The sequence below is a fragment of the Balaenoptera musculus genome, chromosome 4 (genome assembly GCF_009873245.2).
Source record: "Balaenoptera musculus isolate JJ_BM4_2016_0621 chromosome 4, mBalMus1.pri.v3, whole genome shotgun sequence".
In the NCBI taxonomy this organism is placed as follows: Eukaryota; Metazoa; Chordata; class Mammalia; order Artiodactyla; family Balaenopteridae; genus Balaenoptera; species Balaenoptera musculus.
Window position 1 is genome coordinate 139,355,255 of NC_045788.1, and position 14,653 is coordinate 139,369,907.

General features: G+C 41.5%; 1 protein-coding gene across 1 annotated transcript in view; it reads left to right on the forward strand.

Moving 5' to 3' along the window:
* Nucleotides 1-217: 217 nt before the first annotated feature.
* Nucleotides 218-14,653, forward strand: part of PCP4 (Purkinje cell protein 4) — a 56,023-nt gene continuing 41,587 nt past the window's right edge. Inside the window, exon 1 of the mRNA XM_036851096.1 lies at nt 218-316. Coding sequence (XP_036706991.1) covers nt 308-316 — 9 coding nt within the window. The 5' untranslated portion in view covers nt 218-307. The remainder of the gene's footprint in view (nt 317-14,653) is intronic.

Genomic DNA, 14,653 nt, shown 5'->3' on the forward strand with positions numbered 1-14,653 from the left:
GCAAACCTGTGATGATCTGTGTGCCTCTGACTTTGACTCTTTTGTCATCTGTGGTTTCCTTCCCTCCCTGGCAGGACTTGGAGATGTGACCGAGCCCGCCTTCTTCCTTTGCTCCACTAGGTGGCCCTGGGAGCCCTCAGATATCTGCCAGGCGTTCAGACAGGTGAATGAATCTCATTGGTTCACGGGAGGCATGATGCCACTGGGCAGCCCTTTTTAAGAGAAAAGCCAGGGCCTGGGAGCAGCGACCCCTGAGCAGTGCTCTCCGTGTGGCTGGTAGAGATACCGGAGCTGCTGTTACAGCATCATGAGTGAGGTGAGTGGGGCTTTGACTCCTGGAGGGAAACCTGGGGGTGAGAAGGGGCTCAGTTAGGCTCAGAAAATGTAGAACCCTTCGACCCTGGAACTGTTTGCTTGGGGGACTGACTCTGTTCATATCTGGGTTTGCATGGTAAGTGCAGACATTGGTTAATTTTGCAACTTTTAAAAATTCACCTTAGGTAGAGAAAGGGATTCATCATTTTGCTTGTGATTTAATTGTGACTTTGGAAGGTGCTTTGGGGTTTAGACCTCAGGAGAGAAAGCTGAGTGTTTTTAGTCTCTTGCGAAGATTTGCACTCTTGCAGCGTGTGTGTCTTCAAGTGTTTTCCTCGGTGGGTACCTGTCAGAATGTGAGCAGGCAGGCCAGCTGGCGAAAGTCAGCCTCAGAAGAGAAGTGAGGGAAGGATTGCATTGCGTGGCCATGTGGAAGCATTGCCTGTACAAACTACATCTGCAGTTAATCAGAGTAAAACCAGTAGAGAAATGCAAATTGTATGAACCACAAAAAATCTGCATGTATGGGTGTGTCGGTCTAAGACGGGAGAAACTCTGGCTCCAGTTTTCAATTGAAAGTCACTGCTCTGTATCTGTTTATCCGGAAGAGTTTGTTGGGGCAAACTGATAGCTCATTGTATTTTTTAAAAGATCCTATTCTCTGTCTCTCTTTTCAAAAAGGCAGTTTTGGGGTTGTACACCATCACCCTCTAATTCCACTTGGTAGCTGAGACAAATCCACTTTCATATCCTTTTGGCTGGCACTTAAATCATTGTTTTTAAAAATCTTTTATTTTGCCTTTTTTTTTTTTTTTTTTTGACAGACGGGTGATCCTTTTTTTTTGGGAAATCTACAGTAAAATTAACAACTTCAGAAATAAAATGCCTCTTCCCTGCTTTCACCTCTCTGATGGGTGACTTTTGATATAAACATGACATGAAGACGGAGCAGGCAAAGCGTTATAAAATTTAGGAACAGGGTTTGGGATGGAGCCAAGGGATCGGGCAAGGAAGAGTGCGAGTGTGGATGGAAGATGGGAAGGCAGAAACCTTCCAGCAGCAACAAACCTTCCACCACAGCAGCTCCTGTTTGCCCAGTGTCCCCAGTACCAAGCAGGGCATCTAGTTACCTTATTTGAACTTCCCCACAAGCCTGTGAAGTAGGTGCTATTATGATTCGCAATTGACAGATGAGGAAACAGGAGCAGAGAAGTTCAAGGTCAGCTGGCTCAAAGCCACCAGCTAGTGAAGGGCAGATCCAGGACTTGGGTGGGTCTTGATGTCCAAATTGCGTATGGAATTTTCTGATCCGTATGAACAGTGCATGCCAGAGAAAGTGAAAGAGGTGGAGGGCGGGGAGCTGAGGCCAGGAAGCTGGGGCTCTGAAACAGAGACAGGGCAATGAGAGCCAGGCCTTCTTTTCCTGAATGCTCAGGTGAGGGGCTTTCTGCAGAGTCGACAGAGATTTCAGTATCTTCTCTGTTTGCATCGGCTCACCTTGCTTGCAAGTAGAAGGGATGGCCATGTGGGGTGGTTTTTTTTTTATACAACTTAATAGTTTCAGATAGAAGAAGGACTTAGAAACCTGTGTAGCCCAGGGGGCTCCCTGTCTTCGATCAAGTTAGCTAAAGGGGACTCTTCGGGAGTGGGGATCCTCCCGCTGGCTCTCCCCTCTGGCTGTCACCCCATCTTCAGCAGAGGCTCCTTGTCCCGTGCCATACTCATGAGCTTTCCAGAATGCCTCAGCTTGGCAGTGTCACCTAACTGTGGGTCCCCAGGGAGACAGCAAACTTCCCAGAGCTCACCCATCATTAGGATCACAACCTCGTTTCTGCTGAACATGTAATTAGGGCAGCTCTGCAGCCGCGGCCCCGCCCCTCAGCATTCCGTCAGAGGCCTTTGCGGGCTCTTCCAAGAACTCTGCCTTCTTCCTTGAATGTTGATAAAATCCCACAACGTGAACATCTCACACCTTTGCCCCCCTTTGCTTCCCTTCCAGCTCTCTCTGCCTTTCTCCCTCCTGCGCCCATTCCTCGCCCCACGTCACGTGCAGCCCCGGTGACCAGCTCTGCGGCTCATCTCCAAGTTTCTGGGAGCGTGCCCCTCGGAGGGCGGAAATTTGTCCCTTGACTCGAACTTAAATCTGCTTAAAACATTTAATAAAGTTGAACAGAAGCTCCTTTCTGGGTAGAGGACGGGATCTCTCCCCCCTCCCCACTAAGCTTTTCTTTAGTTGGATGACTTCCATGTGGCTTCTAATTTTAATAATTCTCAGGCGGGGATGGATTTCAGATGATCATTTACTTAACTGTGTAACTAATTACCCCAGAGGGCCAAAGCAATGGATTTTGTCAGACTTTCCCCTGACTTCAGGATTTATTTGAGTCTGACGGGCACAGAGTTCCTGCTCCAGCTGTCAGGGTATAGTGTAGGCTGCAGAAATTCCCTAGCTCACAGCTGGGCTGGGAGGAGAGGTCCCCAAAGGGCCAAAGGCTCCCTGAGGTGAGCTCTCTCTTTGAGTTCTTGCAGCCTTTGGTGGGGGGACTGAGCCTGGAGCTGGCTTTAAACTGGGTGACTTTACGACAACACATCTTTTTCCCCTTTGACAACGCTTTTTAGGGGTAAATGGCATGTGATTGAAAAGAGCAGCTCAAGTATAGCAAAGAAAGTCAAGTCCAAATTTAGGGTAACGTGAGGGAGTGGAGGTGGTTTGCAGGGGTGTCTAATTGGCATTTCAGTATTAAAGTGTGTCAGATGTGCCTGGAGCAATCTATGAAATGAGCTGGGAGATAATTTAGCCAGGATCAAGATACAGGCTTAGGTACATTCACTGGATCAAAAATCCTAAACACCAAGGTTGAAGTTTACAAAATGTATTCTCATCTCTTCCCTGCCCAAGAAAGAAAAAGGCTCCTTTTTTTTTTAGTGACCTAATAATACCATTTGAAGAAAAGTTCCACCAACAATGACAATCAGTTCCATCTTCTCATTCAGGTGTCTGTTTTTAAGTTGCTTTTCAAAATAACTTATTTAGGAGAGCCAGGAGCAAGATTTTAATGCGTAAAGGCACACATTTGGAGAGTTGATTTAAAAAATGACACACACCATCACCCTGTTTGTGAGAGGATCAGGGAGTTCACGGTTGCATAATGCATCCGTTGACAGCTGTGAATCAGACTTGAGACTCCTTTGGGAAAGCGTTCTCCGGACGCTTCCCTGTTGCTGTTCACAGTCTCTTTTCTTGCATCGGCTTGGATGGGATGTTGCAATTTGATGCCAGGTTTCTGGGCCTTTCTCCCATCCAGACATTGGCCACGACAAAAGGACCACACCTGTCAAGGCATGGTTTGAACACACCGAGGAATTTTGTGGGTCAAATCTTTAGACCCACATGTGTATCCTTAGCACAGAATCAGAAGCTACTTGCCTGATACATTAAATCTCTAAAGCAAGAAGAAAGCAGTGAACAGTATTGTTCTGGACAGAGATTGCAAGGGAAAGCTATGCCCACTTATATTGGGGGGCGGGGGATGGAAAAGACTTGATTTTTTTCCCGGAAGTAGCCAATGGTTTAAAAATCACATATGACACTGGTTTAGGGCTCACCTACTCAGCTCTCAGTGTAACCCTTTGGTGAGAGAAGTAGTAAGATGAAACAGGCCTAAAATGAAAATTAGTATAGTTGTGTGCTTCCTATGATGTAATAGTGAACTGAAACAGGTGCTGACGGGTGAGTAATAGGTTTGCAAGGAACAGTATAATTTAGACCAGTTAAGCCCGGATTCTGAGGGTAACTGTACACAATGTAGATTTTGCAACTGGCCCAAAAGGCTTAGCAAAAGAAGGTCAAATGAAAATGCAATTTCTTACGTAATTTTAACCTCATTTGGGGATATACCTGAGGGGAGATATAGGAAGATCCAGCAAGATCCACATGGTTTTGCTGGATCACACATTGATAGATGCTCTCTCTACTCTAATTGGGAACAATAGGTCTAGAAAGACACCAATTGCAACTTGGGTTCGAGTTTCAACATTTCCTAAGTGGGAAAAGGCCACAGTGAAGCAGGAGAATGTGTTTGCTGGGCTGGTGATGGTAATGGATTATTATAAGATTGATTTCCCCAATCCTGCATTTCATTAACGAATGCTGTGGGATTAAGAAGTCTCACCGTTTTTCCTCTTTTGAATTCTAAGAATGACAGAATGCAAGATGTATTTTTTTTTAGAGAGAAAAATTGAATAAATGACTCACAATTGATTTTATTAGGGGGTTAGTGGAATAGTGTGATCAAGATGAAGAGGAAACATGAGCTTTTGTAATGGAAAGTGCCTTGAATTTATGATGAACACGTTCTCTGCATTATTTTTTAAAATTCTAATTTCTGCTCTCAGTGCTTTATCAGAGGTGTTGTCATAGGTGGAAGGCATTCACAATTTGTTTGGGGTCTTTCTGTTCTTGGTCCACTGGGCATACTGGACTATTTGAACACCTGAATGATATCATGAACCAAAGCCTGGGGCTTTCCATTAATTTAGAATGACTTTCCAGAAAAGGCTTCGTAGTGGGGGAAAAGAAAGATTTTAGGGGATGCATATGCACAGGTATATATTATATTTGATTGATATTTTTATAAAACACAGCAGAAATGATCATGCTGTTAAAGTATTATCTTGATTTGTCTGGGCTGCTATAACAAAGTACCACAGACTGAGTGGCTTATAAACAATAGAAATTTATTGCTCATGGTTCTGGAGGCTGACAGTCTGAGACCAGGGTGTCAGCATCCTCAGGTGAAGGATCTCTTCTGGGTTGCAGACTTCCCACTGTATCCTCACCTGGTGGGAGGGGTGAAGGAGCCTTCTGGGGTCTCTTTTATAAAGGCACTAATCCCATCCATGAGGGCTCCACCCTCATGACTTAATCACCTCCCAAAGGCCCCACATCCTAATGCCATCACCTTTGGGTGTTAGGATTTCAGCATGTGAATTTTGGGGGACACAAACATCCAGACCATAGCAAGTATTATGGGTTGCATTTTATTTATTAGAATTATCCTACCTAGACTTTGAACTTCCTGAGTCATCCACAGACCTGGCTCGTGGTTTGGCACTTTGTAATGATCAGTAGATTAATCTACTGGATGAATCAGTAGATTTCAGGTTGTGGACTTATCAGTTACTGTGACCAACAGACCAGCACCCTCTTCTCTAAATGTTGAGATTTGTGGTCCAGGTGAGTTTGGAGAGAAAGAAGTTCTCTCTTTTGTTGTTTACGGGTTTGAAACCTGTGTTTGCCATTTAAATCCTTTTAAATTGGAAATGGGTGCATTGTTATACATGCAAAATAAATACTTTCACAGCAGGCAAAGAAAATGAGAAAAACTTAGAAGAATCTCAATAGAAAGAACTCTTGACATTTGGGAAAATGTCAAGGAAAATAGGGAGCTGAGGGAGGGATGGAGAATTCTAATATCCTTCAGTTTGGGGTTATTCTTCATTGAGACTATTTTGCTTCAGATAAGTTCTGTGAAATTCAAACAAAAAGGGGTGATAACCTGAGGGGTAGATCCCATGACTACCTTGAAAAACGGCTGCTGTATTGAAATAGAAAACCAATTTGCCTGGGATTAGAGGCGAAAAAGAAATAGTCCAAACTGATCTTTAGTAAGTTAGCTCCGTATGCCCAGTCGTCATCAGCCAAACTGTGAATTCTGGAGTATTGTTGCAGGTGCAATATATCTAGCATACAGAAAGCAAGTTGCATATTTAAATATTTTAATGAATACTTCAAAATGAAGCACCAATGTTAGTACTAATTAAAACAAATATTTTAATTATAGGTGCATATTTAAATATTTCAAATTAATTTATATTTGCAATAGGAATACAGGATGATTCATATGCAAAAAGACATCAATTCATATTTGTCCTCCTGGGAAGTAGGACATTGAATTGTGCGTCCAGGCTGCTGTGCAGTCTCGTGGGGTCTGTCTCCACTTTTTTTATTGTCCCCAGGCACAAACTACTTACCGTTCTTCCAGTCTTTGGAATGAAGTAAGGTATAAATAAGGAATGGAGAAACATTTTCTGTTCGATTTGGTACAGGTGCCCTTTGGGTATGGATAGGAGAACGTTCTATAGCTCATTGTTTTGTGTCATAAGCCAAGCAAGCTTGCCACATCTGGCAATGTCCCAAAACCCATAAATCCAACATCCATTTCTGGGCTGTTTTACATGAACAATTCAGTATAAGTTACACATTCCAGGCATCAATCTGCTTGAATATTGTTTGTGCCTTGCAAGTAGCCCTAAATTTATGCTTCAGAATCTCACTAAATGACTCCTTGTTCCATATCTGAAAGGGAAACGCTTGGCTATATTTATAACATTGCCAGTGGAAAAATCAAGCACCCACTAAACGCCATTATTTTATATTTTACTCTTAAACTGCCACTTTATAAATAAAAGGAAGACAAACTAGAATCATAAAGTAAGAAGGTAATCTTCCACAAATTGAAAACGCCCCTGCAGGACATCTAAAGGGAAGAAGCCAAAAAGTGTGAACTGCCCCACTCAAACAGGGCAATTTTCATATCATGATGGAACTATAAGGAAGAACAGGGGGTCCTTTGCTCTGGGAGGTTTCAGCCTCCAGTTTGAGGACACTGGTGGATTTCCTAAGACTGAAATATCTCAAGTCATCCATATTGCAATCCTTCACCAAATGGCCTGGAATATCTTTTGAATATTAGTCTTCAAATACTTGTTTATGGCGATTTGATAACTGAGTTTCTATCTGGATTGACGTGAGATTATGCTTTTCTGGCTATTACAATCCAAAACTGTTGTGGAGTGGCACTGTGAAAGAAATGGTCATTTGTCCCCATAACACCGCACCTGTATCGTGGCCAAGGTTCTAACAAAGTGACTAGTTATTTTAATTTTATACAATGCCTGAGAAGAGGACCCCAGAGATTGACAATACTCATTAACATTGGTCTTAACCAACCAAGAGAGTAAAAATATTGCAAGGAAATATGTTCTTTCTTTTTCCCAAGATCTTTTTGAAATTTTTTTTTTTAGCCAATACACTTTTCTGTCAGTCATGTGGTTAAGTTCCAATATTTAAAAACGAATTAAGAAATTACACTTGTTCTGAAGTTTAAGATTCTTATATATATAATTTCCTTATTAAGTATTATCCACTGTCTCCTTAGGGGTTGTTAGAAAAATATCACTTTATTTTCTTGAGCCTGGCAAAATGGCTAATTGTACCTAGGCTTTTCTTTTTCACATTTCCACATGCTTGTTTGATGTGCAAAAGAATCCCTGAGGCCGTGAACTGGTCAAATTCTGAGCCTGAGAGCATCCACTGTGATGGTCTCCTCATCTGGAAGGGTTGAGAGGTCATCAGTAGACACAGGTGCTGACACAAACCTGCCCACATTCAAGGTGGCAGAGTGTGTTGAACACTCTATAAAGATCCTCTCTCCTCATGAGTCTCAAAGAGCTGTAGATGGAGATGCAACAAGCAAAACTTCAAACTATTATGCCATAGGAACACATCCCTGAAACAATTCAAGGTGGTTTGAAATGATTCTGGTCTCTCCCTAGTGAAACCATTGCTATCCTGCCCCTTCCTTTCTTTGACTTTTTCACCATTAGCTGCGGTAATTCTAATAATAAACATCCACAAGTACTTAAAAACTAACATTCAAAGCTTATCAGCTTTTGGGGAACCATTTCCTCAGTCATCCTGCAGATCCGTGACAGAGCAATGGAATGGTGTACACAGTGACCGTGGGTATCAATTCTTAAGAAGAGTGGTCTTCAAAGCCTTTGATAGTGTACCCTCTCAGGAAAAAAACTGGAGCATGCGTGCACAATAATTTTTTATTTACTTATTTTAAAATTATTTATTCATGCTAATGTGCTCATCTCTTAAGTGCAGTTATGAAACATACAAAAAATAAGCACTGAAAAGAATGAGAGAATGATGAAATAAGCTATACTTTAGATATCTTGCTAATTGTGATGGCTTTATTAATCTTAGTCAAAATTTCAAGGCACCGTATATACTTGTGAGAGATAATTGTTGATGGAAAACGTGGAAATCTATAGTTCAAATAGTCTTGGTAACTGCACTTCTTTTTAAAAAAAAATCATTTATTTATTTATTTTATTTTGTTTATTTTTGGCTGCGTTGGGTCTTTGTTGCTGTGCGCTGGCTTTCTCTAGTTACGACAAGCAGGTGCTACTCTTCGTTGTGGTGCGCGGACTTCTCATTGCGGTGGCTTCTCTTGTTGCGGAGCACATGCTCTAGTAGATGTGGCACACGGGCTCATTAGTTGTGGCTCACGGGCTCTAGAGCACAGGCTCAGTAGTTGTGGTGCGCGGGCTTAGTTGCTCTGCGGCATGTGGGATCTTCCTGGACCAGGGCTCGAACCCTTGTCCCCTGCATTGGCAGGCAGATTCTTAACCACTGTGCCACAAGGGAAGCCCTGCACTTCTTTTTGAGCCGAATTTGTTGACTGTGATTTTTAAGCTTGTATTGGCACTTGTGAAGATATTCTAATAGGAGAAGTGTTAGGTAGTGTTTCCATTGTTTCCCTGTTTCTTTTGCTGGAAGTATTAATATCTGTGAAAATTTTATGCAGGAATTTTTTTATTCCTGTAAAAAACAGAAAATTTACCATCTTTCTCATTTTTAAGTGTATAATTCAGTCGTACGGTTTATTTACTTTGTTGTGAAACAGATCTCCAGAACTTTTTCATCTTGTAAAACTGAAATTCTACCCATTAAACAACTCCCTGTTCTCCTCCCTCTATCCCCTGTTAACCACCTTTCTGCTTTCTGTCTCTATGAATTTGACTACTTTAAGCACCTCATATAAGTGGAATTATACAATATTTGTCTTTTTTTTGTAACGGGCTTGTATTACTTAGCATCAGGTCCTCAAGTTTCATCCATGTTGTAGCATGTGACTATGCAGGAATTTTTTAAAGCCACTTACCTACTGTGGTGGGATTAGGTTGGTTAAAGGTAGGTGTATAAATATAAATCCTCTTACCGGAGCACAGGGAACTGCAGTGCAGCATGTGGTGATATTCCAAGAGCAACTCAAGACTGAGGGAGTCATAGAAAACAAACTCATGGTTACCAAAGGGGAAAGTGGTGGGAGGAGGATTAATGGATACATACCACTATATATAAAAGAGATAAGCAGCAAGGTCCAGCTGTATAGCACAGGGAACTATATTCAGTATCTTGTAAAAACCTATAATGGAAAAGAATCTGAAATAGTATATATATATTATATATAATATGTATATATAAAACTGAATCATTTTGCTGCACACCTGAAACTAACACAACATTGTAAATCACTATACTTCAATTAAAAAAAAAAAGGGGAAAAAAGAGGGAGGGTGTTCTGGACAATCCTCAGTCGTGGGATTTCCACTGTTTCCCACCCACCAAATGATGATGTCGATATCAATCCAGATAATAGCTACTGGTAAAATCTAATTTCTTTCTTACTGATCTTAGATCCTAAACTGATATAAATAGACATTCTAAAATTCTCTGCACCATGCATAGTTGTAAGAGTTGAGCACCTTACAATCCCTGAGGTGCCATCCATACATGAGTCTGTGTCAGTGGTGCCCTCTGGAATTGTGCAGTGCACAACCTGTGCAGCTGAACATGGTGGCCCTGCCCCTTCCTGGGGTGCAGCTGGCCTGCTTAAAGACCATTGAGCCAGAGAAAGAAGGTTGTTTCTACCGTCCTGCTTAGAATTAAAGGATGCCCTATTGTCATTTCATTCCAAGTAGTCATTTAAAATAGGGAACTGAGTGCCCCAAGGCTAATCCTGTTCAAAATCACAGAGATTCTTGAGGAAAAGTCAGGCTAGGTTTCACTTACACATTTCCTATCCTATTAAATTTCTCATTTTCTGACATATCCTGGATACAGCCCAATTTCTTTTATACCTGTCCCAATTCCATTTAGGACTTGGACATGAAACATATTAAAACTAATATTGTCCTGGATTATTTTTTTCAGAGTAAAAAAAGAACAACCACAGAAATCTTGACAAAGTTATTCTTTCCTTCACCAGGGCTTCCACTTTGTTTCTAGAGATTCAAGTATCCAAGCCGACCCCCTCATCCTCCCACCCCAATCACACATGAAGTTGGTAAATGTCAGTATTGCTACTCTTGTACAATATCTCTTAAAGATCTCTGTTCACAAAGTTTTCTTCTGCATCGTCCAGCAGAGTTTCCTTGACTTTGAGTTTACACCAGTGACCTTCATTCCTTGCCTTACCCTCCTTGGCTCTGTTTGAATGTGCAAGACCACTCTAAACCCCCAAAATCAAACTCTTAGAAATAGTTTGCTCAGTGAACAGAGTCCTTTTCTATGGTCAAAACCATTGCATGTACAGGCAGACCTTGGATGTATTTTGGGTTCAGTTCCAGACCACTGGAACTGAAATAAAGTGAATATCTCAACAAAGGGACTCACACAAATGTTTTTGTTTCCCAGTGCATATAAAATTTACATTTACACTGCACTGTAGTCTATTATTAAGTGTGCAATAGCATTATGTCTAAGAAAAAGTACCTACCTTAATTAAAAATGCTGTATTGCTGAAAAGATGCTATCATCTGAGCCTTCAGCGAGGCATACTCATTTTGCACAGTCACATCAAAGATGACTGATCACAGATCACCATAACAAATATAATAATGAAAAAGTTTGAAACATAGTGAGAATTGCCAAAATGTGACACAGAGACACAAAGTGAGTAAATGCTTTTGGAAAAATGGCGCCGATAGACTTGCTTGACACACCGTTGCCACAAACCTTCAATTTGTAAAAAATGCAATATTTGCAAAGTGCAATAAAACGAGATATGCCTGTAATTGGTAATTACTTACTCTTTCAAATTTGTTTGCCTTCTAGATTATGAACCTTTAAAAGACAGAGACTGTGTCTTCTACACCCTTCCATCTCCCGAGCACATACCATTCAACCCACATTGATGGAGAATCCATTATATGTTGGACATTGTGCTGGGTGAACGGGCCCCACCCCTCAAGGAGCTTATAGGCTACTGGGGGAGACAGAGTTCACATAAAATTAACTGGATGACAGGGTCCATACAGGGTACGGGGCTACTCACTGTATAGACCAAGTGCCAGGGAAGCATTGGTTAACATCATCGTGCAGACCTGGGAAGGGGAAGAAGGATGTGACCAGCAAAACCTTCCCAAAGAGTCAATGCTTACAAAAGTAGGGGCTCAGTACATGTTGGTTGAAGAATAACCACTATAAATAATGGTTAATCTTAAAAGTCATGTATGTTAGACCCTCATGCAAATTTAGCAATCTTCAGGTCCAATGAATGGATACACATATATTAGGATACTATTCAGTTATCCCTTGGTATCCTAGGGGGATTGGTTGGTTCCAGGACCACCCTGCCCACGGATGGATACCAATCCAAAGATGCTCAAGTCCCTTATATAAAATGGCATAATATTTGCATGTAACCTACACACATCCTCCCATATACTTTAAATCACCTCCAGATTACTTATAATGCCTAATACAATGTAAATTATGTCAATAGTTGTAAATACAATGTAAGTGCTAAGTAAATAGTTGCTATCATGCAGCAAATTCAAGTTTTGCTTTTTGGAACTTCCTGGAATTTTTAAAAAATATTTTAAATCTGCGGTTGGTTGAATCTCAGATTCAGAGCTGTTGGATACAGAGGGCTGACTGTAGTTGATTTCTAACTCCTGCTTAGTGATGTAAATTGCTTTAAACATGCTGGACATTTTTTTCATCCTTATTAATGAATAGTTGGGTTCTACTGACTTGTCATATCTTTCTTTAAAAGTGTTAAGTGAAAATAAATCTGTTCAGCACTTTGGAAGCAGATTACATGAGGACAGTCAATAAGATTTTTGGAATTGTGCATGTTGTGTTATTTTAAAAGTTCCATATTCTAATTGTGAGAAATGCCTAAGTGAATTTAGATATGCCTGTAATCTATCTTCTGTGAGGGTATTAACATTTGTCCATGGCAGAATATCATTGCACGCTTTGTATCTCAGAGCCCCGGGTGGCTTCTTAAGCATTATTATTATTTTCTTGTCATTGGAGTTCGTTCAGGGTGTGGGCTCATCCCTGTATTTATAGCTCAGTTCTCACATATGCATAAGTCCTGTCAAAATACCAAGATAATACAGTGCCACATCACAAATATTATTTCTGGCAATGTTCTATACCTCCGAAATGTGGGCTATTTTACTTCCTCTTGATATCTTCTTAAAATAGATGTACCAATTTGTCAATTTGTACTTCCACCAAATACCTCTTGCAAGTTCACTGTTATTTTTTCATCTAGATTTCATCTTTCCCAACTTCAAAGCAGATTCAGTTCGTTTGGGGGGCACTATTTTGTGAATTTCCATGTCATCCTTTTTATGCTGAGTTCTTGCTGAGAGCCAGATTTGACTGAAATACATGCAAGAGCTCCTGCACAGCTGAATTTTGGATGAGGATTTGGAATTCTCACCTGACACAAATATATATGCCGTGTAATATAACTGTAGGGTTACAAGCAGGGCCCTCAGGGGACCTTGCTCTGCTCCTGTGTCCCTTCAGTATTACAACAAGGAAGCAGGACAGAGGCTGAAGAGTAGAGCAGATTCCCATCAGAAATGAGGCCACTTGAAAACAAGCCACAGCTCTGTCATCTTTTGCTCCAGTCTACCTCTGCCATAAACCTCTTTCCAGGTGACAGGAGCTCAGAGCTGGGAAGTCTAAGTGAGCCTGCCATTGGGTGGTGGGGAGAAGACCAGTGACACGATCTTGGGGGACAGTGAAAAATAGAAATGTGGTGCTCCATGTTGAACATGATAAAGGATTTTGAGAACGTGACGCCAAGTGTGGGCCCTTTAAGCGAGGGACCCTGTAGGGGACTGCAAGTGTCACAGGCCCGGCCTCAGTGAGGTGGGGGCAGGGAGGTGTGGAAATGGGGGCTGCCGATTGCTTTTTAGTGAAAAAAACAAAACTAAAAATAGAACTACCATATGACACAGCAGTCCCACTACTGGGCATATACCCTGAGAAAACCATAATTCAGAAGGAGTCATGTACCAAAATGTTCATTGCAGCTCTATTTACAATAGCCAGGACATGGAAGCAACCTAAGTGTCCATCAGCAGATGAATGGATAAAGAAGATGTGGCACATATATACAATGGAATATTACTCAGCCATAAAAAGAAACAAAATTGAGTTATTTGTAGTAAGGTGGATGGACCTAGAGTCTGTCATACAGAGTGAAGTAAGTCAGAAAGAGAAAAACAAATACCGTATGCTAACACATATATATGGAATCTAAAAAAAAAAAAAAAATTGTTCTGAAGAACCTAGGTGCAGGACAGAAATAAAGATGCAGACGTAGAGAATGGAATTGAGGACATGGGGAGGGGGAAGGGTAAGCTGGGACGAAGTGAGAGAGTGGCATGGACTTACAAATACTACCAAATGTAAAATAGATAGCTAGTGGGAAGCAGCCGCATAGCACAGGGAGATCAGCTTGGTGCTTTGTGACCACCTAGAGGGGTGGGATAGGGAGGGTGGGAGGAAGACACAAGAGGGAGGAGATATGGGGATATACGTATATGTATAGCTGATCCACTTTGTTACAAAGCAGAAACTATCACACCATTGTAAAGCAATTATACTCCAATAAAAATGTTAATAAAAAAACCAAAAAAAACAAAAGAGAGAGACAGAGTGATGAAACATAATTCCATTATCCCTTTGCCATGCCTGGAGCCTTTTATATATGGTTTTCCCCTCTCCAAGTGGAGGCTTCCGAAATGGCCCACGCCTGACCATGGAAGCAAGGTGGCTTGAGGGTCTTAGCCACAAATCAGATGGAGCTTTCATGCCAGTTTGGAGGAAGCCCACCCAGGGACATGCTTGAACAAGGAATCAATGGTGCTGTCTGACCCCGTGCGACTGTCACGAGGTTGGAGCCATAAAACTGATTCAAAAACACTTGGAAAGCATATATTTTTTAAAGACCATATAAATGCTAAGCTATAACCTTAGTGTGAAAAATTCCCCCAAGTTGGATTCCAAACATCTTTACTGAGTGAGGTTGCTGACTCTGAGGGGCCCGTTTCGTCCTGAGATTTTTCCTGCACTTAAGCCTTCCGCCCTCACCCTTTTCTCCTTGTGTGTGTGATGTCAGGGGACACAGAGGGCAGGTGTGTTAGGCTTGTCCAATTAAGGGAACATTTT